Source organism: Saccopteryx bilineata, chromosome 2, assembly GCF_036850765.1.
Source record: "Saccopteryx bilineata isolate mSacBil1 chromosome 2, mSacBil1_pri_phased_curated, whole genome shotgun sequence".
In the NCBI taxonomy this organism is placed as follows: Eukaryota; Metazoa; Chordata; class Mammalia; order Chiroptera; family Emballonuridae; genus Saccopteryx; species Saccopteryx bilineata.
In genome coordinates, this window is record NC_089491.1 from 183,525,240 (window position 1) to 183,548,967 (window position 23,728).

General features: G+C 42.1%; 1 protein-coding gene across 2 annotated transcripts in view; it reads left to right on the forward strand.

Annotated features, from left to right (window-relative positions):
• Window positions 1–18,215: 18,215 nt before the first annotated feature.
• The window catches only part of MON2 (MON2 homolog, regulator of endosome-to-Golgi trafficking), a 191,452-nt gene continuing 185,939 nt past the window's right edge, over window positions 18,216–23,728 (forward strand). For both annotated transcript variants that reach the window (XM_066258887.1, XM_066258888.1), the window contains exon 1: window positions 18,216–18,734. In XM_066258887.1, the coding sequence (XP_066114984.1) occupies window positions 18,624–18,734 (111 nt within the window). In that variant the 5' untranslated portion in view covers window positions 18,216–18,623. The remainder of the gene's footprint in view (window positions 18,735–23,728) is intronic.

Genomic DNA, 23,728 nt, shown 5'->3' on the forward strand with positions numbered 1-23,728 from the left:
TGTTTCTGTCTTCTTATAATATAATGAAACAATTCAGTACTTGAGCAGGCTATTACACTATAATAAGATAGAGAAAGGGAAGGGAAGGCAGAAATGCAAGTTATTCTCTCTATGTTTTTCTTTCTGTCTCTGTCCCTCTCTTTTTGTCTCTATCTTTCTCTCTGTATGTCTTTTGAAGGAAATAAACTAAGGAACTTCCACCTGACCAGGTGGTGGTGCAGTGGATAGAGCACTGGATTGGCACACAGAGGACCCTGATTCAAAACCCCAAGGTCACCGGCTTGAGCACGGGGTTGCTGGCTTGAGTGTGGGATCATAGACATGACCTCATCATCACTGGCTTGAGCCCAAAGGTCACTGGCTTGAAGCTCAAGGTTGCTGGCTTGAGCCCAAAGTTCCAGAAAAAATGCAAGGGGCAGGAAGACCCACTGTAAAAAGCCAGACTGAGCAAGGGCTCATTAATTCTGCTGTAGCTTTCTGGTCAAGGCACATATAAGAGAAAGCAATCAATGTACAACTAAGGTGCTGCAAAAAAGAATGGATGCTTCTCATCTCTCTCCTTTCATGTCTGTCCCTATCTGTCTCGCTTTCTCTCTCTCTCTCTCTCTCTCTCTCTCTATCACAAAAAAATAAAAAATAAATAAAACAAAAATAACTAAGGACCTTCCTAGTCAAAATAGGAAGAACTGGCTGCCTTTTATTGGGAAAGTTGACAGGTATCAAGAATTACTTTGTTAGTACAATTAATCTGAGATAATATGGTAGCAGTTAATTCTAGCCAGCAGAGGGAAGGATTGTCCAGCTGTGTAAATTACTACATTTCTTCTGATTTTTCCAAGACCTCCCTTAAAGAATTACTTCTGATTTGATGTGTTAAATCTTTTAATTTTTTTTTTTTTTGTATTTTTCTGAAGCTGGAAACGGGGAGGCAGTCAGACAGACTCCCGCATGTGCCCGACCGGCATCCACCTGGCATGCCCACCAGGGGCGATGCTCTGCCCATCCGGGCGTTGCTCTGTTGCGACCAGAGCCACTCTAGCGCCTGAGGCAGAGGCCATAGAGCCATCCCCAGCGCCCGGGCCATCCTTGCTCCAATGGAACCTTGGCTGCGGGAGGGGAAGAGAGAGACAGAGAGGAAGGAGAGGGGGAGGGATAGAGAAGCAGATGGGCGCTTCTCCTGTGTGCCCTGGCCGGGAATTGAACCCGGGTCCCCCGCATGCCAGGCCGACGCTCTACCACTGAGCAAACCGGCCAGGGCCAAATCTTTTCTTTTCTTTTCTTTTCTTTTCTTTCTTTTTTTTTTTTTTGTATTTTTCTGAAGCTGGAAACGGAGAGAGACAGTCAGACAGACTCCCGCATGTGCCCGACCGGCATCCACCTGGCATGCCCACCAGGGGCAATGCTCTGCCCATCCGGGCGTTGCTCTGTTGTGACCAGAGCCACTCTAGCGCCTGGGGCAGAGGCCAAGGAGCCATCCCCAGTGCCCGGGCCCTCTTTGCTCCAATGGAGCCTTGGCTGCGGGAGGGGAAGAGAGAGACAGACAGGAAGGAGGGGGGGGGTGGAGAAGCAAATGGGCGCTTCTCCTGTGTGCCCTGGCCGGGAATTGAACCCGGGTCCCCCGCACGCCAGGCCGACGCTCTACCGCTGAGCCAACCAGCCAGGGCAATCTTTTCATTTTTAAGCTGTGTAATTGATGTATTGTAAAAATCAATATTTGTACTGGCATGTTAAAACAGGTAAATTAGAATGAGTTCTACTAATATAACTGTCAATTTTGTTTTCCCACAAAGATTTGGCTTCTCCTTGGAACCTCAAATAACAAAATTTCCTCCCTTGACATTCAGCATATAATCTCAACAGGGGTTTGGGATGAAAGAAAAACAATATACTCTCAGGACAGCAGACCTTGTCAGTGCCCAACTGACAAGGTCTTTTTATTTAACTTCCCTGAGTTTTTGCTTTAAAAATCTGAAAAGACTAGAGTCAAGACCATATTCGTCTACCACAACCTTCAGGTGCTGTGGCCATTATGGGGGCATGTTCAGTTGACATTGAAATGCTAAGCAAAGGGTAGGAATCAACTTGTTCTCTGGTCTCTTGGCTTTCTGCACTCACAACTGTTATAACAAAGGTCTGTGCATTCTCAGAAGTCAGACCCAACTCAACTGTTAAAAAAAAATTGGGTTTCTTGTATGTTTCCAGGGTACCTTTTATTCCTTTGCTTGATCATTGAAACTTGACATTTTGCAAGGGTGAATCTCAGGGTTTCCTTTACCCCTCTGTCCCTACTAGGACTATCACAGCCTCACAGCCTGCTGGAAGGTTGCATGATACAGCACTCATTCCTCTCCTTTGACCCGGGTAGATAAGGACCTTGAAGACACAGAATTTCCCATGTGAAAACGATGCCTGGACTTGGAATTCCTTCTCATTCTGACTTTCCTCAAATGCTGGAAAGCTCTGCCTAAGACTGTGTCTTTCCATGATTTAATCCTGATACTCACATGTGCCGCTTGAGCTTCAGGAACATAAAAGCTGATAATGTTAGCTCTGAACTTGGGCTCTCTCTGCACAGAAGCTGGAACCAACCTGGCTTTTTACAGTGGGTCTTCCTGCCCCTTGCATTTTTTCTGGAACCAAAGTCACTGAAAATAGCTTGTTGTGTTTTTCCTCATTTTCCTCTGGAAGGACCCTGACTTTTCTGTGGCAGAACTGGCAGGGTCTTACAAGTCTCAGGTCATTTACTGGCTTGGGCAGGTTGGTTCTTCTTTCTGAGTTGGGGAACCCTTCAATATTTTTGCCCCCACAACGTGCCTTCCTGCTTTGGGACACCTAGTGTGCCTCTGTCATTGGGATTGCATTTTTTTCTGGTCCTTTCTTGCAGCCCAAAGTTGAGAAGGCTCCCACAGGCACAGGCTGCTCTCTGCCTCCCGCCTCTCCCCGTCAATGGCAAGCCCCGACAAGCTGCTGGGTCTCAGTTGGTCCCACTCTGGGATGACACTCAGACACCCAGAAGTCAAACTGTTTGAAACTAGGGGCAATGAAATCAAACAGGTCTTGGCTGGTTCAGCCTGGGCTGGTTCTCAGGCTGTGTCCAATGTTACCAGGAAGCTGCTCTTTAGAGCATGTCTATCCTGAATCTAAATTTTAGGCAATCAACATGCTTAGTGTTGTAGGGAATTCCTTACTTACTGAAGCCTCCTAGCCCACATAGGTAACTATCTACCATACAATAATTTCCCAGGTCACTAGTTTCTTATAAAATCTCTTCATAGTTATTGACAAGCAAGGGGCTGTTTGGACTTGGTTATTTTCTGGGTCTGACACTGAAATTCCTAAATTTTTTGCTAACTTAATTTTTTTCCTAAAGAAAAAACTCAGATATTTGTGGAGACATGCTGTCCTGGATGTAGGGTGGCCACAATCTTTGAGGTGAGGAGCAGTCCTTAGTTACCTGAACCTTATATAAAACTCAAAACTACTTCTTTCTCTTCTTTTTTTCCTTATTTCTCTTCTCTTTCTCTTCTCCTTCTCCTCTCTCTCCTTCTTTGAGTTTTCCAGCTCATCAACTCTTGGGTTCCCTTATGACTGTGGCTGAGAAACATAGGGGTCTTTCCCCCAACTTTTTCCTGGGTGCTGTGACCATGTTAGTAATATCTGAAGCCATCTCCATCAACTACTTCTAGACATGCAAACCAAGTTCAGAGAGAATGCATCTCTTCTTCATGGGGCTGAAGAGAGCAGGCTTGAACCCTCAATGCCTGAGATGGTTGGGAGAGAAGAGGCCAGTCAGCAGGGTTGCATGGCACTGACCTCCATGTAACATGGAGGATGAATTCAGGTTGAGTCACAGTAAAAGTAGAGGCTGCTGGTGCTGGTGTAGAGAGAATCAGCGTCAGGGAAGAAAAAGACCAGTGAATCACTGGGATTCACGGGGTGGACCCTGACTGGTAGATGTTTATGTTCTGAGAAAGGATACCGTTAGGTGAGAAGATGTAGTTTATGAAGTGAGGTCTATTAAGGGAAGGAGCCAAGACCTGAGCATGCTTTCATGGGAGAGGAGAAATGGCAGGCTGTGGAGGTAGATGAAAGTCCATTACAAATGTAGAATCTAGAACAAAAAGCACTGCTACAAGAGAGGTTGCCAGAGGTAAAGCTAAAAGCAAGGAAAATGAGGGCATGGTCAGGTCCAAAAGCAGCAAACGCTCTGGTGACAGAGAGGAGCCCAGATTTGAGAAAGAGAAAATGGAGAGATGGGGAGAGGCAGTGTCTAATGACAGAGACCACTCTGGTGACAAAGATAAGACAACTGATGGAGGAGGTAATAATAAGTATAAAATGAACAGAGCTACATGGCAAGGGACACCTTTGAAGCAGAAGGAGATAAGGTCACCAGGGGTAAGTAGGAAAAATGAGGGGTTGAATGTGGGGCCAGAGGGTCTGCTAGTAGTGGACTTAGGCTGGTCACGGACATGAAAGCTATGTAAGGTCAGAGGCTGCTGTGCAGTACAGGTAGAAAGAGAAAGGAAGAGGACAGAGCAGTGTGTGATGATGGGGCTCTGCAGGCACCTCTTGTTAGTAGGTGTCAAATAGAGCAGTGTCGGGAGCACCCACAGAGGGGTTGTTAATTGGGGCTTTAGGTAATTTCACCTTCAACATCCTTGTGTAAACATTTTTTTGCTGTACAAAACAGGCTGCAAGGCCCTGGCCGGTTGGCTCAGTGGTAGAGCATCAGCCTGGCGTGCAGAAGTCCCGGGTTTGATTCCCGGCCAGGGCACACAGGAGAAGCGCCCATCTGCTTCTCCACCCCTCCCCCTCTCCTTCCTCTCTGTCTCTCTCTTCCCCTCCCGCAGCCGGGGCTCCATTGGAGTAAAGATGGCCCGGGCGCTGGGGATGGCTCCTTGGCCTCTGCCCCAGGCGCTAGAGTGGCTCTGGTCGCAACAGAGCATCGCCCCCTGGTGGGCGTGCCGGGTGGATCCCGGTTGGGCGCATGCGGGAGTCTGTCTGTCTCTCCCCATTTCCAGCTTCAGAAAAATACCAAAAAACCCCCACAAAAAAACAAAACAAGCTGCAAGGTAATTTAGTCATAGAAGAGAAAAGAACGGGTTGACAGTTTGGCTTACATTTGACCATGCATTTTGTCAGTTCAGCTTTATTTCTCCATTGACCAAGTTCTTGCAGTACTCCTTTTTTTTTTTTTTTTTTCTGAAGCTGGAAACGAGGAGAGACAGTCAGATAGACACCCGCATGCGCCCGACGGGGATCCACCCGGCACGCCCACCAGGGGGCGATGCTCTGCCCTTCCGGGGCGTCGCTCTGCCGGGACCAGAGCCACTCCAGCGCCTGGGGCAGAGGCCGAGGAGCCATCCCCAGTGCCCGGGCCATCTTTGCTTCAATGGAGCCTCAGCTGCGGAAGGGGAAGAGAGAGACAGAGGAAGGAGAGGGGGAGGGGTCGAGAAGCAGATGGGCGTTTCTCCTGTGTGCCCTGGCCGGGAATCGAACCCGGGACTTCTGCACGCCAGGCCGACGCTCTACCACTGAGCCAACCGGCCAGGGCCGCAGTACTCCTATTTTTATGTCATATAAATGTTAGCTCTGGTCGGTTTGTGCAGTGACAAGTAGACATGGCAGTCTTAAAGTAATAAATGATAACAACTACATATAAATACAGATTGCAAAGCCAGATTGCATACTATACTAGAAAATGATCACATATAGTTTGCAAATCCTTTCAGGAGCACAGTCATCCCTTTCACCCCTCAAAACCAGAAAGTTACAAAGCTCTGGCAAGTATAAAATAGGCAGGTACTAATTCTCAACCTTTTCCCTGAGCATTATTTATAGATTATTTAGTTGGAAACTGATACCATTCTTAATGAGGAATGAAAGTATAGCAAGAAAGAACAAAAGTGCAATGCCAAATGAGAAGATGGATCAACTAAAAAAAAAAAAAAGTATAATACTATGAATGAAAGACCGAAGAATTGTTCTTGCCAGGTATTCATGCTGGCTTTTCAAATCCTTTGTGTTCTTCCCGGCTGGGGAACTTGACATCCACAGTGTATTATTTATTCAGGATAGTGAGATCCACAGTCAGCTAGGGCTGACATAAACAAAATAACACAAACTAGGTGCTTAAAGAACAGAAATTTATTTTCTTACAGTTCTGGAGGCTGGGAAGTTCAAGGTCAAGATATCCACAGGTTTGGTTTCTTCTGAGGCCTCTATCCTAGGCTGTTTCCTCACTATGCCCTGAAATGGTTGTCCCTCTGTTGTATTAGTATCTTAATCTCCTCTTTTTATAAGGATGTCAGCCTTAATGGAATTAGGGCACATTTGTGTGACTTTATTTTACCTTAATTACCTTTTTTTTTTTTTTACAGAGAGAGAGAATCAGAGAGAGGGATAGATAGGGACAGACAGACAGGAACAGAGAGAGATGAGAAGCATCAATCATCAGTTTTTTTGTTGCGACACCTTAGTTGTTCATTGATTGCTCTCTCATATGTGCCTTGACCGTGGGCCTTCAGCAGACCGAGTAACCCCTTGCTCAAGCCAGCGACCGTGGGTCCAAGCTGGTGATCTTTGCTTAAACCAGATGAGCCCATGCTCAAGTTGGCGACCTCAGGGTCTCGAACCTGGGTCTCTGCATCCCAGTCCGATGCTCTATCCACTGCACCACTGCCTGGTCAGGCTACCTTAATTACCTCTTTAAAGGTCCTATCTCCATATCATCACATTCTGAGATACTGAGGGCTAGAACTTCAACGTATCAATTTTGAGGGGACACAATTCAGCCCAATAAAACAGCAGCAAGTCACAACTCCTAATTTGGTTATTCAGACATTTGTCTCTTATAGCACAGTAATGGACTACTTTGATTCTATTGAATGGGGCTATTCCTGATTCTTTTCTGTTTGATCAAAGTCATCTTGGTTCTTTTTAAAAACTTAAAAATAAATTGAATTGTGGTAAAACACATAAAACATAAAATTTACCATTTAATCATTATAAATGTATATAGGTCAGTGGTATTAAATATATTCCCATTGTTGTACAACCAATCGTCAGAACTTTTTCATCTTGAAAAACTGAAACACAATGCCAATTAACAACTCCTTATACCCTCCTCCCTACCTACCTCTGGCAGCTACCACTCTACTTTATGTTTCTATGAGTTTGACCGCTCTAGATACCTCAAGTAAATGGAGTCATATGGTACTGGCTTTTTTTATGATTGGCATATTTTACTTAAACATGTTTTCAAGGTTCATCCATTTTGTAGCATGTGTCAGAATTTCCTTCTTTTTTAAGGCTAAAAATATTCCATTGTATGTATATGCCAGATTTTGTTTATCCATTTACCTGCCAGTAAACATTTGGGTTTCTTCCACCTTTTGGCTATTGTAAGTAATGTTGCTATGAATATGGATGTACAAATATCTCTTTGAAACTCTGCTTTCAGTTCTTTTGAATATATGCCCAGAAGTAAAATTGCTGAGTTATATGGTAATTCTATTTTTGTTTTTTTGAGGAACTGCTACATTTTTCCTTAGAAACATCTCAGCATTTTTTTATTATGGATTTAATCCTTGACTGTTTCTATTGAGAGAAACTCTTCCTGGCTCTTCTCTGTTTGAGTGAGAATTTTCTTGAGTGGAAGTCATCTTGGGTGTGTGTATATGTGTTTTATTTTGTGAGGATTCAGTGACTCTTTCTGTTGAGTAAAATTCTTCCTGGCTCTTTCCTGTTGAGTGGCAATCCTCCTAGATCTTTTGAGAGGTCTCTTGTTTATTTGAATACAATCTGATTCCATGAGTAATTCTCATTCCATCAGGCTCTCCTTTCCTGACTGTGTGCTCCATCACTATGGCACTATTATCTTCAAAAATGTTGAAATTTTACAAAGGATAGTTTGGAGCTACAGTGTCCTTTCTCTGGAGTTCTTGGGGTCTCCACAGGTGGGTTCATCTATGGGAAGCTCCTTGCATCCTAAGTATCAAAACTCCCTTTAAATGATAATCTACTTATTTCTCTTGATATGAAGAAACTGAAAAGTGTGTTTCTCAGTCTTAGTTTTACCAGGCCATTCAAGAATCTCAACCTACTTTACCTGAAGCTACTTAACCTCTCAAGGATCTAATTGTCCTCCTCAACCGTTACTCCCTCATCCATTCCAACCTCAAAGACATTCATACCTGCCTCTTTTTTCCTCTCATCCATCTGCAACTCCCAAACTCCTTCCTCTCTTCCTGTCTCCCAGGGCCTGACTCTCCTTGTATCTCCCCACCCTTCCCCAAACCTGTTCCTACTTTGCTGGCTCTCCAGTTTTCTATAGTTACTCAAGACCCTGGCCCTCCTTCTCTGGTACGTGGACCTCACAGAAGGAAAATTAAAGGGCCTCAATTATCCCTCTGCAAGTCATTTTTAAGTATTGGTCTCAACCTACCTTATATGATAAAGAACTTCCATGAACCATGAAAAAAAACAGCAAAAATTTTACACAATTCAGATTAGTTTTAGAAGCATATTCTCCAGGAATTTTTGACCTTTATCAATTAGTCAATTTTTTTTTGTGGGTCCTGGAGATGCCTCCTTATGGTTTGAAAAGGCCAATGAAGACTCATAATTAAATAAAAATAAAACCTATGTCAATCATCCAGCTAAAGAGAATGAAGAATAATTCTTAGATTCCATTCCTACAGCCTAACAATTTAAAATGGACTGGCCAAAGATTCAAGTGTACAGATAATAAAGAGACAAATCAGTCTCTTATGATAGGCATATCTACCACGTTATTAGAAAACATCTAGAAGGATTACCTAGGCCTAACTCTAATGATTGCATAGTGCCCACTTTAGTTACTAGCTTTGTTAATGAGCTCTGCAGAACTTTGAAACGCTATTCAAAAACATCAGTGTTAATTGGTAGAATGCTCCTTTTTCTGACATCCATGAACAGGCTGATAAATTTATTTATTTTTTTTATTTATTCATTTTTAGAGAGGAGAGAGAGAGAAGGAGAGAGAGAGACAGAGAGGGAGAGAGAGGAGAGACAGAGAGAGAGAAGGGGGGAGGAGCAGGAAGCATCAACTTCCATATGTGCCTTGACCAGGCAAGCCCAGGATTTCGAACTGGCGACCTCAGCATTTCCAGGTCGACGCTTTATCCACTGCACCACCACAGGTCAGGCCCAGGCTGAAAAATTTAAATTCACATAATGCAAGCTCACGGCTCTTCAACTTAAACAGGTTGAATAAAATTGAAGGTTGGAAAGGACCACCATACATATATGAATATAAAAATATATTCTAAATATATGTGTAAATTACATTGATATATTTTGTATATGTATATAGTCTAAATATATATATAGCTTATATACATATATTTACATGTATAGATATATAAATATTTAGGCTATATTAAATATTCACGAGAGGAATTTCTAAATTTACTCATTTGCCTTTCAATGTTTTCAAAGAATGCCTTCACTTAGCTGTCTTTCCACCCTGAAAAAGTTCTGAGTTAGGTGAAACAAAGGCAATTATGTTGTGTCGGTCCTTCAGGGAACTCCCCAGCCAATCGGAGCAGACAAACACAATTCCCTGGGAAAAAGGTTCCCTCTTCTGGCACCAGGTACACTGGGCACACTCTTGCCTAGGAGATCTGCAGCTGTGCTGGGGAAGTGGGCACGGCAAGGCTAAGCTAAGCTAAAATATTATAAACTCTCTTACTGGTCTAAGTCATTTTTTTCTTGATTCAGGTTTCTCTTGGTTGCTATAAATTTTTGGGAAGGTATGGATCCGGGTGCTCCCTACTTCACTGTTTTGACTAACATCCAAACTCACCAGTAATTTTTTAAAGTAAAACCAGCTGCCCACAAATGTCTTACAATAAAAAACGTGTGCTCTTCAGTGCATAGATGTAATGAGCGAAGCAGTCCCTGACTAATCTCGGCTATGTATTAACCTGGCATGGGGCTCAGGCTTTTTGAGCATCAGTCATATTGCAAGCAGTGTGCTAGGAATTTTACATTATTATATCATCACTGACTAGTCTGAGTCATCTGTGGCCTTTGGGCATTTCTGTAAAACAAGCAGGTTAGATGATCTCTAGCATCCTTTCTACCTCTAACCCCTTATAACTCTGAAAAGAGCTTGAGTAGCATCTTGCAAAGAACTAGAGTACACTGACCATTAAAAAAGAAAGAAAGAGCCTGATGGCACAGTGGATACAGCGTTGGACCTGGACGCAGAGGACCCAGGTTTGAAACCTCGAGGTCACCGGCTTGAGTGCGGGGTCACTGGCTTTGAGTGTGGGATCATAGGTATGCCCCCATAGTTGCTGGCTTTAGCCCATAGGTCACTGGCTTAATAAGGAGGAAGGAAGGAAGGAAAATCAATTGCAAGACATAAATGCAGTGCTGTACCTGTTGCAATACTGATGACTCTGAAGATTAGGTCTGGCTAATGGTAGAGGCAGATTTAAAAAGCAGGTAACTGGGAAATGAGACAATTGGAAAGAAGAAATCCAAAAAGAAAAATTAAATTCCTGTCTTTAAAACATTTTCTTTCCGTTTCCTTTGCAGAGCAGATAACATGTCCTGGGTACTGAGGATTGGAGTTTAGAGAATGGGGAGAAAGTGGGAGAAGGAAGTTATATAATGAGTCATTTATTCCTGCATGCAAAGTAACCAAGTCTTTTTTTTTTTTTTTTTTTTTTTTTTTTTTTTGTTATTTTTCTGAAGTTGGAAACGGGGAGGCAGTCAGACAGACTCCCGCATGCGCCTGACCGGGATCCACCCCGGCACGCCCACCAGGGGGCGATGCTCTGCCCACCAGGGGGCGATGCTCTGCCCCTCCAGGGGGTCGCTCTGCTGCGACCAGAGTCATTCTAGCACCTGAGGCAGAGGCCACGGAGCCATCCCCAGCGCCCAGGCAAACTTTGCTCCAATGGAGCCTTGGCTGCGGGAGTGGAAGAGAGAGACAGAGAGGAAGGAGAGGGGGAGGGGTGGAGAAGCAGATGGGCGCCTCTCCTGTGTGCCCTGGCCGGGAATCGAACCTGGGACTCCTGCATGCCAGGCTGATGCTCTACCACTGAGCCAACCGGCCAGGGCCCAAAGTAACCAAGTCTTGGACAAGAATCAACTTTGTTTTCCTTGATCTCAAGAAGAATTCTGGGTTGTTACTCAAGTTTTATTTCAAAGATTTGAGGCACTTACTACACCATATGCTACATACAGTTGTTTACAATTCTAGGTATTTTTATAGTTGAGGTCTGAAAATTTGAATAAAGAAATCTCATCATAATAGCAGCATTCATTTATGCAATCGCTCATTCACACACTCAACAAATATTTTTTGAGGTAAAGAAGCAGCTGTTTTAGAAAATGTGGTTGCAGGTATAGGGAGCCCTCACTTCTACAGGGCTTTTCCCAGTCCTCTTTGTGGGAGCAGGTTGCCCAATGTGCATACACTAGCCTCTTATTGTTTTCTTATACTTGAATTCTTATCTTGGTAACTTTCTTAGTACCTTTGTTCCTCTGTGATTGATGACAAGAGTCTATATAACTAAAATAAATGCTTACTGGAGCCTAGGATATACAGGGTGGGGCAAAAGTAGGTTTACAGTTGTTCATATGGAAAATAATACAATAATTAGTAAATAATAATATAAGAATAAACTGTGGGCAAAGGAACTGAATAGACTCTTCTCCAAAGAGGACATACAGATGGCCAATAGGCATATGAAAAAATGTTCAATGTCACTAATCATCAGAGAAATGCAAATTAAAACCATAATAAGATACCACCTCACACCTGTCAGAATGGCAATCATCAACAAATCAACAAACAACAAGTGTTGGCGAGGATGTGGAGAAAAGGGAACCCTCATACACTGTTGGTGGGAATGCAGACTGGTGCAGCCACTGTGGAAAACAGTATGGGGTTTCCTTAAAATATTAAAACGGGAATTGCCTTTTGACTCAGTTATCTCAGTTTTAGAAATATATCCTAAGAATCCCAAATCACTGACTCAAAAGAAGATATGAATCTCTATGTTTATTGTAGCATTGTTTACAATATCCAAGATCTAGAAACAGCCCAAGTGTCTGACAGTAGCTGAGAGGTTAAAAAAAGCAGTGGTACATATACACACTGGAATACTGCATGCCATGAAAAAGAAGGAAAACTTACCTTTTGCAATGGCATGGATGGACCTGGAGATGATTATGCTAAGTAAAATAATTCAGGCAGAGAAAGACAAATATCATTTGATTGATCTCACTTATATGTAGAATCTAATGAACAAAGTGAACTGAGGAATAATAGAATAGAGGCAGAGGCGAGATCACTGGGAGCAGAGGGACAGCTGTCAGAGGGACGGGGGATGAGAGGATGGGATCAGAGAAGGTGAAGGGAAATTACATATACATAACACAGAGATACAGATAACAGGACAGCAAACCCCAGAGGGAAGGGGAGGAGGGAGGGAGGGCTAAGGGGGCAGAGGGGGTTTAGTATAACGGGGGTATGTGGTTGGGGGTGAGGGAGTTATATTGAGTGAGACACTTGAATCCATGTTAACACAATAAATAAAAGAACTTAATAAAAAAATTTAAAAAAAGAATAAACTGTGCTTCATGTACTCACAACTGTAAACCTACATTTGCCCCATCTGTATCTGCCAGTTGCCAGGAATACAGCTATAAATAACAAAGGTTTTTCTACTGAAGAATGCATAGTATAGCACAGAGACAGAAACGTAAGCTTACAGTTAAATGGGATATATGTTATTCCACATAGGGAAATGTATTTTTTTTTCTACATAGAGAAATGTATTGAATGTTATAACAAACTAAAATTCTTTCTTCCTAAAGAAATAATCAATCTGAAAGAAAGGTTCCAATCAATGAGATGTTCAGGAAATAGATTAAGGGAGGAAACAGGCCTCATGTTTCACTAGGTTTCTGATGGGACAATTTGTCACTTCTGAAGTACAGAAGAAGTAGGAGCACAAGTTTTAGAGTCAAAAACCCTGAGATGGAATTCTGACTCACGCTTCATAGCTACAGGATCTTTAGTAAGTGAATTAATCTCTTTAAGCCTGTGCTTCCTTATCTGTGAAGTAGAAACAGTGATTCTTAATTTGCAGGACTTTTTGCAAAGGTTAAATTAAATGAGATAGTTAATGCATTTAGTAGAGAGCTTCCCACCCAGTTGTTTCATAAATGGCGACTGTTATTTTCTTCAGACTTAGAAGAGGACTTTACATGGACTGCTTTGCATGGACCACCTCTCGCCTGTTTTTCCCAGTTAGGAAATATTGAGCTAAAACAACATGACTTCTTACCTGTATAACTGGCTGTATGGACATGTCTTTTAACTCTAAACCACATTTTGAGGTGTCTAGTCAAGCAGGTGGACATAGACCTGTTAACTACATTAAGATAGAGCTAACCAGAAAGTATGGGAGTATGAAACTGGATGTGTCCATTTGGTGAAAGAGTAATAGGTTGAGAAGTGAGAAAAATTGGCCAGAGAACAGATTAAATGGAAGCCATAGGAAGAAGTCTAGACAGGGAGGCGGCCTTTGATATCCAAGAACAGATTAACAAACAACAGGTGATATTAATAGTTAGGGTGGATATTTGACTTCAAAGAGATCCATCCAGGGGAACTGGTTGTTCAGCCATGTGGGCAGATAGAAAGCTCTTAGATACAGGGACTTAGGAGCAGGCAATATTCTGAGATCCAGGCAGGGGGACCATGATATGAGGCTGGGGTGCAGGGACTAATTCAGTCTGAGTAGGGATCTGGGGATTCAGAAGAATGATCTAGATAATTGGGTTACCACACAGATTATGAACCAGGATTTCAAACATAAAAGAACCAAAGCAGTAAAAATACTGAAATTGAAGCTTGATGCAGGGTTTCTCAACTTCAGCACTTTTGACATTTTGGATTGGACAGTTCATTTTTAGGAGGGCTTCCCTCTGAATTGTAAAATGTATAGCATTAGCCCTAGCCTCTACCCACTAGATGCCATCAGTATTCTCTCCCCAAGTTGTGACAATCTAAAATATCCTCAGACATTGCCAAATGTCCCAGTGTGGGGAGGGTAGAGAAGATGGGGGGGTATTGCCACAGTTGAGAACTGCTGGACTAAAGTATGTCCAGAGGGAGAATACTACTTCAACAGTGGAGGCTGGGATAAGAGGTTCTCAGGGATGAGTGGATCTAAAGGGGGTTATGAATGATTGTGGCCCAGTAAGACAGTGTATTGAGCATTCTGTCCATATTCTTGTCCCTTTTTTCTTTTCTTTGAAGCCTGTCCTGCCTTCTCTGCAGAGTGCTTTTTGCCTCCTGAAGACTGCCTTTTGGGTTCTAGAGTTTCGTTGCCTTCATATTCAGAGAGCTAAAGGACCTTGGCCAATGGCTGATGTGTGTGAGATAGCTCCCTTGCCTAGAAGGTTCTCTAATGTTCCCCTGATCTCCCTAAGGTTTTGCCTAATTGGCTTCTTCCCTGCTTCCTCCAATCTCTACTGATTTCTCCTGGAAATCCATCCTTAATAAATTACTTGCATATAAATCTTTCTTTAGGGCCTGCTCCCAGGGAAGCCAATTTATACAGTCACTAAAGCTGGATTAAAGGACAGAGAAATAGTCCAGGAGAGCAATTCAGAAAGAAGACTATGAATAATAAGTTTGGCTCAAAGTGCCCATCAGGCGGTTTCTGGTGTGGACATGGAAGTAAGAGACGTGATTTAAAGGAGCTGCAATGAGTAGGCACAGGGTCATGGTCTCCACTGATTGTTCATCACTAGGATGGGGTCACTAGGCATCATGGTTAGGCCTGATGTCAGCTGTGGCATCGCCCCGTGCAGTCTTGGTTTCAGGAACAAGGTTGTAAACAAGAATAAGGTACAATGTCTTAAGGTAGTTTAAAAATAAGAGAACTGTTAGAAGAAACACCTCTAAAATAATTTGTTATTAATACTAAATATGTCCAAAGAACTCATCACAACCACAAGATGAAGGAGTCTGTAATTCTCTGGGCTCTGAACATGCTGCAGAATTTCAATCTCTACCTCTGTAATGTAGAAAGAACCTGGCAAACCTGGTACCGCTCCTCCTCCTTTTGCTGGGTAAAGCATTCTGGGAGCTGCTAGGAGTAGAGGACCTCTGTCAGGGGTGACTGTAGCTTCTGCTTCTTCATAGCAGAACTATTTCTGTAGTGTTTGAACTCCAATAGCTGATTGATACCATGAATTAGGAAAGGACCAGCCAAGAGAAACTTTGTAGTAAAGATGGCTATCTTGCTGTCTGTTTCTTCTTTGTTACTTCACTGTAACTACCATTCCACACAACACAAAACAAATTGTTGTACCACATACAGCAATCATTTTTACATTCTGGCAGTTATAATAAAGACAGAAAATTTAATGTTTACAAAATAATTTAGGAGAATAGCTATAAAAACATATAAGCAACTTATTCTTACATCTAGGAACACAGTGTTTGAATTAGTAAATTATATGAGCTCTATTCCTAATTTGTCTTATGTAATTCTTTCTTTCTTTTTTTGTGTGACAGAAACAGAGAGAGGGACAGACAGACAGGAAGGGAGAGAGATGAGAAGCATCAATTCTTTGTTGCAGCTCCTTAGTCTCCTTAGTTGTTCATTGATTGCTTTCTCATATGTGCCTTGAGTGGGGGGCTACAGCAGAGTGTGTGACACCTTGCTCAAGCCAGTGACCATGGGGTCATGTCTATGATCCCATCCATGCTCAAGCCAGCGACCCTGTGTTCAAGCTGGTGAGCCTTTCTCAAACCTGAGTCCTCCATGTCCCAGTCTGTCTCTCTATCCACTGTGCCACTGCCTGGTCAGGCATTATGTAATCATTTCTTTATTCCATGAAGAAATCTTTAGTCATTATGTAATTTAGACCAGTCAATAAGTTATAATTTTAAATTCTGAATATTGATGCTTTAGGAAAGGCGTCCCCAAACTACAGCCCGCAGGCTGCATGCGGCCCCCTGAGGCCATTTATCTGGACCCTGCCGCAATTCCCGAAGGAGCACCTCTTTCATTGGTGGTCAGTGAGAGGAGCACTGTATGTGGCAGCCCTCCAACGGCCTGAGGGACAGTGAACTGGCCTCCTGTGTAAAATGTTTGGGGACTCCTGCTTTAGGGATTCTTTGAAAAGATGTTTTAAGAAATATACTTAGAGAGCATGTACCAAAGGGCATTGAGTTTCTGTTTTTGTTTTCTTTCTTATTGCTTTCTTATTTATTTTTCTTTTTTATTGAATTTATTGTGGTGACAATGGTTAATAAAGTTAAAGAGGTCTCAGATGCACAATTCTACAATACATCATCTATATATTACATTGTGTGTTCACCACCCCAAGTCAAGTACTCTCTATCATAATCTATCCCCAACCCTCCTTGATTTCTCCTCACCCACATTTCCTCCTGCAATCCTCACACTGTTGTCTGTGTGTATAGGTTTTTTTCTTTGCTTAATCCCTTCACCTTTTTCAACCAACTGCCAACTCTCATCTTTTCTGAAAGTTGTCAATCTGTCCTCCATATCTATGAGTTTGTGTCTATTTTGCTTGTTAGTTCACTTTGTTCATTAGGTTCCATATAAAAGTGAAATCATATTGTACTCGTCTTTCTCTGACTTATTTCACTTAGCATAATAATCTCCAGGTCCATCCATGCTGTAAGATTTCCTTCTTTTTAATGGCTGAGTAGTATTCCATTGTGTAAATGTACCATAGCTTTTTAAGCCACTAGTCTATTGATAAGCGTGTGGGCTGCTTCATCGCCTACCTTTTCCTTGGTTCAGATTTTTGCACTGCTTGTCTCTGCTTCCTACTCAGTAGCTGTGATATGTCTTGGGCAAAAGCATACTGAATTGGATTTTTGGAGAAGCATAGATGACTTTTATGTTTATCTTTGCCTCATATGTACACTGCTCACAAAAACTAGGGGATATTTCTTATCCAGTTTGACATGCTTCTGTTCACCCCCACCAATATGTCACTTGCTACTCAATCACAATGAGTTTGCACCTTGTTTGCATAATTGAACTTTTCTTGAATCCTCGTTTGCTTTTCTGATGTTCTTATGTAATAAAAAAAATCAAATGCTTTTTTTTTATTGCTTCATATTCATTTTGAAATATCCCCTAATATTTGTGAGCAGTATATTTGGCACTTCAGACTTAATAAAGGCTTTTATATTGATTCCTTATTTGAGTACCAAAACTCTGCGTTTAGTAGGGTAGACATTCATTCAACCAATATTTATTGATCGTCTACTATGTGCCAAGCGCTGTTCAAGGCACTCAAAATACAGCAGGAAACAAAACAAGAAATCCCACCTGACCAGGCAGTGGCGCACTGGATAGAGCATCAGCGCCCGGACACTCAAGATCCAGGTTTGAAACCGGAAGTCACAGGCTTGAACACAGTCTCACCAGCTTGAACGCTAAACCCGCCTGCCGCTGCTTGACTAAGGCAATGAACAACTAAGGGGCCACAACTATGATTTGATGCTTCTCATCTCTCTCCCTTCCTGTCTGTCTCTCTCAAAAAGAAAAATACCAACGCTTCTGAACGTTCACTTGAGCGGCAGGCAGAAGACAGACGGTGAAGAGGGAGGGTCTTGTGGTGAACCAAGAAGTTTGACTTTTACTTTGGGTGAAAAGGAAAGCCAGCGGAGGGTCTATAAAGTTTTATCATTCATTTTACAGATTAGGGAAATAAATGGCTCCTCCGCAGTAAGTGCGCCTCTATGGAGGAATTGCAGTTTTGCTGCTCATGGGGGTAAAAATTACGAGGAGGTAGGCGTGGATTTGGGGCCAATAGCCCAGAGATCCGACAGGGCAGAAATGTAAAGGGACACGACAAATGAATATTAATCCGAAAAGAAGCAAACTGTTTACACTGAAATACAATTTGACACAAATATACTCAAACAGATACGCCATGGAATACCGGTGGTCTATTTAGACATTTGTCACCAACCTTGGCGAGGCAAACGGAACGCTACGCCTTCGCCCAGAAAGGAGCCTGCCCCGCGTGTGACCAGGCTCCTGACCACGCCCCTCCTCGAGCTCGCCAGCCCGGGTTGGCCACGGCGGGGGCGGGGGCCTTGGTTCCCGGAAATGCGGCTGACGTGTCGCGGCCGCGCTCGGAATTGTGGGCGACTGGGCTAATGGCGTCTGAGTGTCTGTGGGGTTTGATGAGCCAGCGCTGAAGTTTCTGGCCAGATTGGTTTGTGACGACCTGTGTGGTAGGGCCCCGCGGCAGCAGGAGAGACCTGCCCGCAGAGTGGGCTCCTCCGCCGGAGCTGGCGGGCCCTAGCGAGGCGAGGTCACTGTGGGGGCGCCGCGGAGAGGAGCCGTGGGAGTCGCGAGGAGCCTGCGGGGGGCCATCGGGCTCGCTCCGAGTTAGCGGCTCAGGCCCAGTGGAGTCCCCGCGGAGCCCAAGAGGCGGGCAGCGGAAGGGCCGGAGGTGCCTGGAGGGAGCTTCCTGCCGCCCCAAGGTACTGACAGTGCCAGAGTTCGTTTGCGCCGCTCAGAAATTGGTTCGGAGCCTGGTGGATCATGTCCGGCACCCACAGCCCCGAGGCGGTGAAGAAGCTGCTGGAGAATATGCAGAGCGACTTGAGGGCCTTGTCCCTGGAATGCAAGAAGAAATTCCCACCTGTCAAGGAGGTGAGCTTCGGGCGGCATCGGGAGAAGGCACAGCGAGCTTTCCTGTTCTGTTAGACCCAGTCCCTCACAGACCTTGCTCCAGCCCGGTCTAAATTGCACTGGGCCTTCGCCTGTCCAGATTTGCGGGTCGGCAGGTTCTGCAAACACTCTTGGTAGTTTTCATTGGAGAGGTTTGAGGCGCTTTGATTTTCTCCACTGTCCTGTTCTCCGGCTTTAGGAGTGAAGTTCGCTGTGTGCGCCGATTCAGCCCTTTTCTGGCCTCGCCTTTTCTGGACTTTTTCAAACTCGGAAAAGCCAAGCCAGAATGGAAAAATTTATGTTTTTTGCTTCTAAAAGCTGATATTCATCGTGTGGTGAATGAAATCTGTGCTCCTTACCTTTATAGTATGTATAACTCAATTGGAAGTACCTTTCCTTGTCAGGTTGTCACGCAGTTTAACTCGATGTCAGTTCGTGAAGTATTATCAAATTATCCAGAGACACCTACATAACTTGAGGTTTTTACCATGTTAAACCTTGTTATGAGCTAATCTTTAGTGAGACGTGCTAGGAATACATCTTAACCTCTTTCAGCTTCAGTTTTATTTCAGATGTAAAATAGAGTGAAAAGATGGATTTATTAGATTATGATGGGAAAGTTGTCAGAGCAATAAGGGTATTATTATTAAAGAGGCTCAAGTTAATAATATGTACAAATTAAACTCCAAATATTTCCTGAATTGAAATTTTTAACGTTTGGCCATTATTGGCTTTCTTAAGGTGCCATTTACTTTCTCTTAAACTTTTAAAAATAAACGCTGCTCAATTTTTTCCCCTCATTTCTGAAATAAGATATTTCAGTGATATTTTTGTCAAACAATTATTTTATTTTTAATTCTATTTAATGTGGTATGGGATACCTGTAATTTCATTTACTAATTGCCCTAAGTACTCACTAAGGAATTTTTAAATATTTTCATAATTATTTAAATGTTTTGCCTTTATTATTGTAAAGATTCTGTAGTTAGAATTTTCCACAAGGAATTTTAAAATATTTTCATAATTATTCAAATGGTTTTGCTTTTATTTTTGTAAAGATTCTGTACAAAAATTCTGTTAGAATTTTCCAAAAATGTTTGGATTTTAGGCTTCCAAGGAACCTTAACTTTTCTGTGTTTTGGTCACATCAGTCTTTAACAAACACCATGCAGGGGTCGTCAAACTTTTTATAAAAACCGCCCACTTTTGCAGTGCTGGTCAACCTGGTCCCTACCGTGCAACCAAACAGCGCCGCGATTGGCCCATCATGAAAGCTGGAACGCCCACTAGTTAAGCAAACATTACTTAGATGGAAAGCAAATGTACCACTTTTGGGAAGATGTATGCATTATTTCAGATATTTTAATAGTTTATTTCAAATTGCTTTTCATTTTCTCAATATCATGTTCTGTTGAAAGTAATAAAAAGTAATTTTAAAAAATAAGCTTTCCAATTGTAAGAGAAATGCTGTTATTTAGAAAATGTCAAATCCTATTGTAATTTTTGCAATCACTTATAGAACTGACTAATTATAATTAATATAAAAACTGATTATATTGTAGCCCTCTACTTTGGGAATTTAGTTGCCATTTATTACATTATTTCTGTTGGAAAATGCATCCAGAGTTCCAAACAGGTAACTTACAAAGTTTTAGAACTCAATTCATTTCTCATCTAGGAACTTTCAACAAACACATTTTTTTTTAACTTAAACATTGGCTAAAGATATTTAGTAATTGTACCTAGTGTTAGAGATTATGGCAAAAGTAAACGTGATTATATCTCTGCTACTTAATTTTCTTATGTAGTACAAGTTCTGTTGAATTTAATAACTTTGTCTTACAATGGCACTTTTAAAATGCTTAGTGCCTTAGGCCCTACTTTAGGAATTGAAAAATGACTGACTAAATCATGAGTTTAAAAGAAGAATAAAATAGCCTAATAGTGATATTTTTAGGAGGGATCTTTGATTTTAAAGATATGTTTTGATTGAATTAATTTTTTCCTTGAATTTAATAGCAATGCCAAATTCTGACTTTTGCTATTTAAGGAACTTTTAAGTTTTTAGTTATATTTGTTTTTTGGGGGAGAGGAGAAGGGTGTGCTTGATAGGCCTGAAGGCAAAAAGTCTACGTATAAGAAACATTTCCATCTGTAGACTAGTTTGTTAGTTTACATTCTCCCAATATCCTCACACATATTACCTGAAAATGTGTACTTGTTCTGACTACTTATTAGGCTGCTCAAGAACTTAATACAATACAGTGCTAATTGCATATGTTCTTTGGAAGAAACATCTCCTTTCCCGATACTGTTTAAGCAAGGTAGAATGAAGTGAGGCATTCTATATTTAGTCTCTCTCTCTTGCTCTGTCTTTTTTTTTTTAGTGAGAGGAGGGGAGATAATGCGACAGACTCTCACATGCACCCTGACCCAGGAACCCCCATCTAGGGCCAGTGGGTCAATCCAGCTATTTGTAGTGCCTAAAGGTGGCGTGTGTGGACCAAACAAGCTATCCTTAGCACCTGGGCCTAATGCTCTAACCCAGTGGTAGTCAACCTGGTCCCTACCGCCCACTAGTAGGAGTTCCAGCTTTCATGGTGGGTGGTAGTGGAGCAACCAAAGTATAAATAAAAAGAAAATTTTAACTATAGTAAGTTGTTTTATAAAGATTTATTCTGCCAAACTTAGCGAAAATCTGAAAATAAAGTACTTGGTAAGTAATTATTATTATATGCTTTAATTTGCTGTGACTCTGCTTTATAAATTTTATAAAGTAAAGTTACTTCCCTACTTTATAAATCACCATTACTGTGGAACCGGTGGGCGGTTAGAAAATTTTACTACTAACAGAGATACAAAAGTGGGCGGTAGGTATAAGAAGGTTGACTACCCCTGCACACTAACCAATAGAACCACTGGCTATGGGAGGGGAAGAGGTAGAGAGAGGGGAGAGAAGCAGAGGGTCACTTCTCTTGTGTGCCCTGACCAAGAATCGAACCCAGGACATCCATATGCCAGGCCAATGCTCTATCTACTGAGCCACCAGCTAAGGCCTGTATTTAGTCTTTAAGTTTTTAGAAATATCCACTTTTGGGTCACAGTGCTTGGCTTTTTATATATATGTATGTATGTGTTCACATACTTTTTTATAAAAAATCCAGTTTATCATTAAATATATATATAAACTGGATTTTTTAAAAAGATTTTAAATTTGGGAGTGGGGGGAGATGTATTCAGTGGGATACTTGAATCTAGGTAAGCACAATCAATTAAAATCAATAAAAAATTTTAAAAATGATTTTAAATTTGATAAAACGGAAGAAAAGAGTGTTTATAAAGGAAAGTTGCCTTATTTACTGGTATTACTTATCTTTGGATTTTCAACATAGTTTTCACCATCTTAATTGTTTTTCTCTATAAATCTATCATTTGCATATTAAATAGTTTTTATAGTGGCTATAATTGTATTCTGTCGTTTTATAATAAGGAGAGTAGAAAACGCAATACATTCCTTTTTTATTTCTGATTATTTTTATTAATACTTAAATATAAATCTTCATACTTCAGCAGTGTAACTTTTTTGGCACAAGTATACTAGCTAATTTGTTTTGGGCTATTTACGAAAAAAATATTTTTCTTAATTACTTTAAAGCTTTATAAAATTACTTCTATGTAATGGATAGTCAGTGACCTTCAGAGGCAGTAATCTCTGAAACTTTATGTATTTATTTATTTTTAATTTTTTTTTAAATTTTATTTATTCATTTTAGAGAGGAGAGAGAAAGGGAGAAAGAGAGACAGAGAGGGAGAGAGACAGAGAGAGAAGGTGGGGAGGAGCTAGAAGCATCAACTCCCATATGTGCCTTGACCAGGCAAGCCCAGGGTTTCGAACCGGCGACCTCAGCATTTCCAGGTTGACGCTTTATCCACTGCGCCACCACAGGTCAGGCCTGAAACTTTATGTATTTAATGAATAACAACTTTTTGGTCATTTCCTGTTTGTAGGCACTACCCTGTGGAAACAGATGAAGGAGATCTAATGAGCGTGGAAACTGGTCAATTTGTAATTCTTGAGCTGAGGTTTTATCAGATGAGTAGAAGGTAGCCAGTAGAAGAAAGTGATGGTGATGGTGGGGATCATTCTAGGCAGAGGAAACAGCACGTTTCTATTTTGTGTAAAATAAAATTTATGCTGAAAGTGATTGGGAGCCATTAAAGTGGTTTTTTTGTTTGTTTGTTTGTTTTTGCATTTTTCTGAAGCTGGAAACAGGGAGAGACAGTCAGACAGACTCCCGCATGCGCCCGACCGGGATCCACCCGGCACGCCCACCAGGGGGCGACGCTCTGCCCACCAGGGGGCGATGTTTTGCCCATCCTGGGCATCGCCATGTTGCGACCAGAGCCACTCTAGCACCTGAGGCAGAGGCCACAGAGCCATCCCCAGCGCCCGGGCAATCTTTGCTCCAATGGAGCCTTGGCTGCGGGAGGGGAAGAGAGAGACAGAGAGGAAGGCGCGCCGGAGGGGTGGAGAAGCAAATGGGCGCTTCTCCTGTGTGCCCTGGCCGGGAATCGAACCCCGGTCCTCCGCACACTAGGCCGGCCATTAAAGTTTTTCAAGAGATGGAGTATATGATCAAATTCATATACTGCTCATAAAAATTAGGGGACATTTAATCACTTTATATTCATTTTGAAATATCCCGTAATTTTTGTGAGCAGTAAATTTAGTAACATTACCGTAACACTATTGGTAGGTAGAATTATAGTGGATTGAGAATGAGGCAGAGAGCTGATTTTAAAAAGTGATCATTGCTTGCGTTGAGGTAGCAGTAGAGGTAGACAGGAAGTTGCTCACATTGTGTTGAACATGGGTGAAAGAGGAATATGGATTAAAAAGAGATTTACCAGGTATAGTTACCAGGGCATATATATAGAGAGAAATCTATGATGCTTCTTAAGTTTCTTTCTTGGGA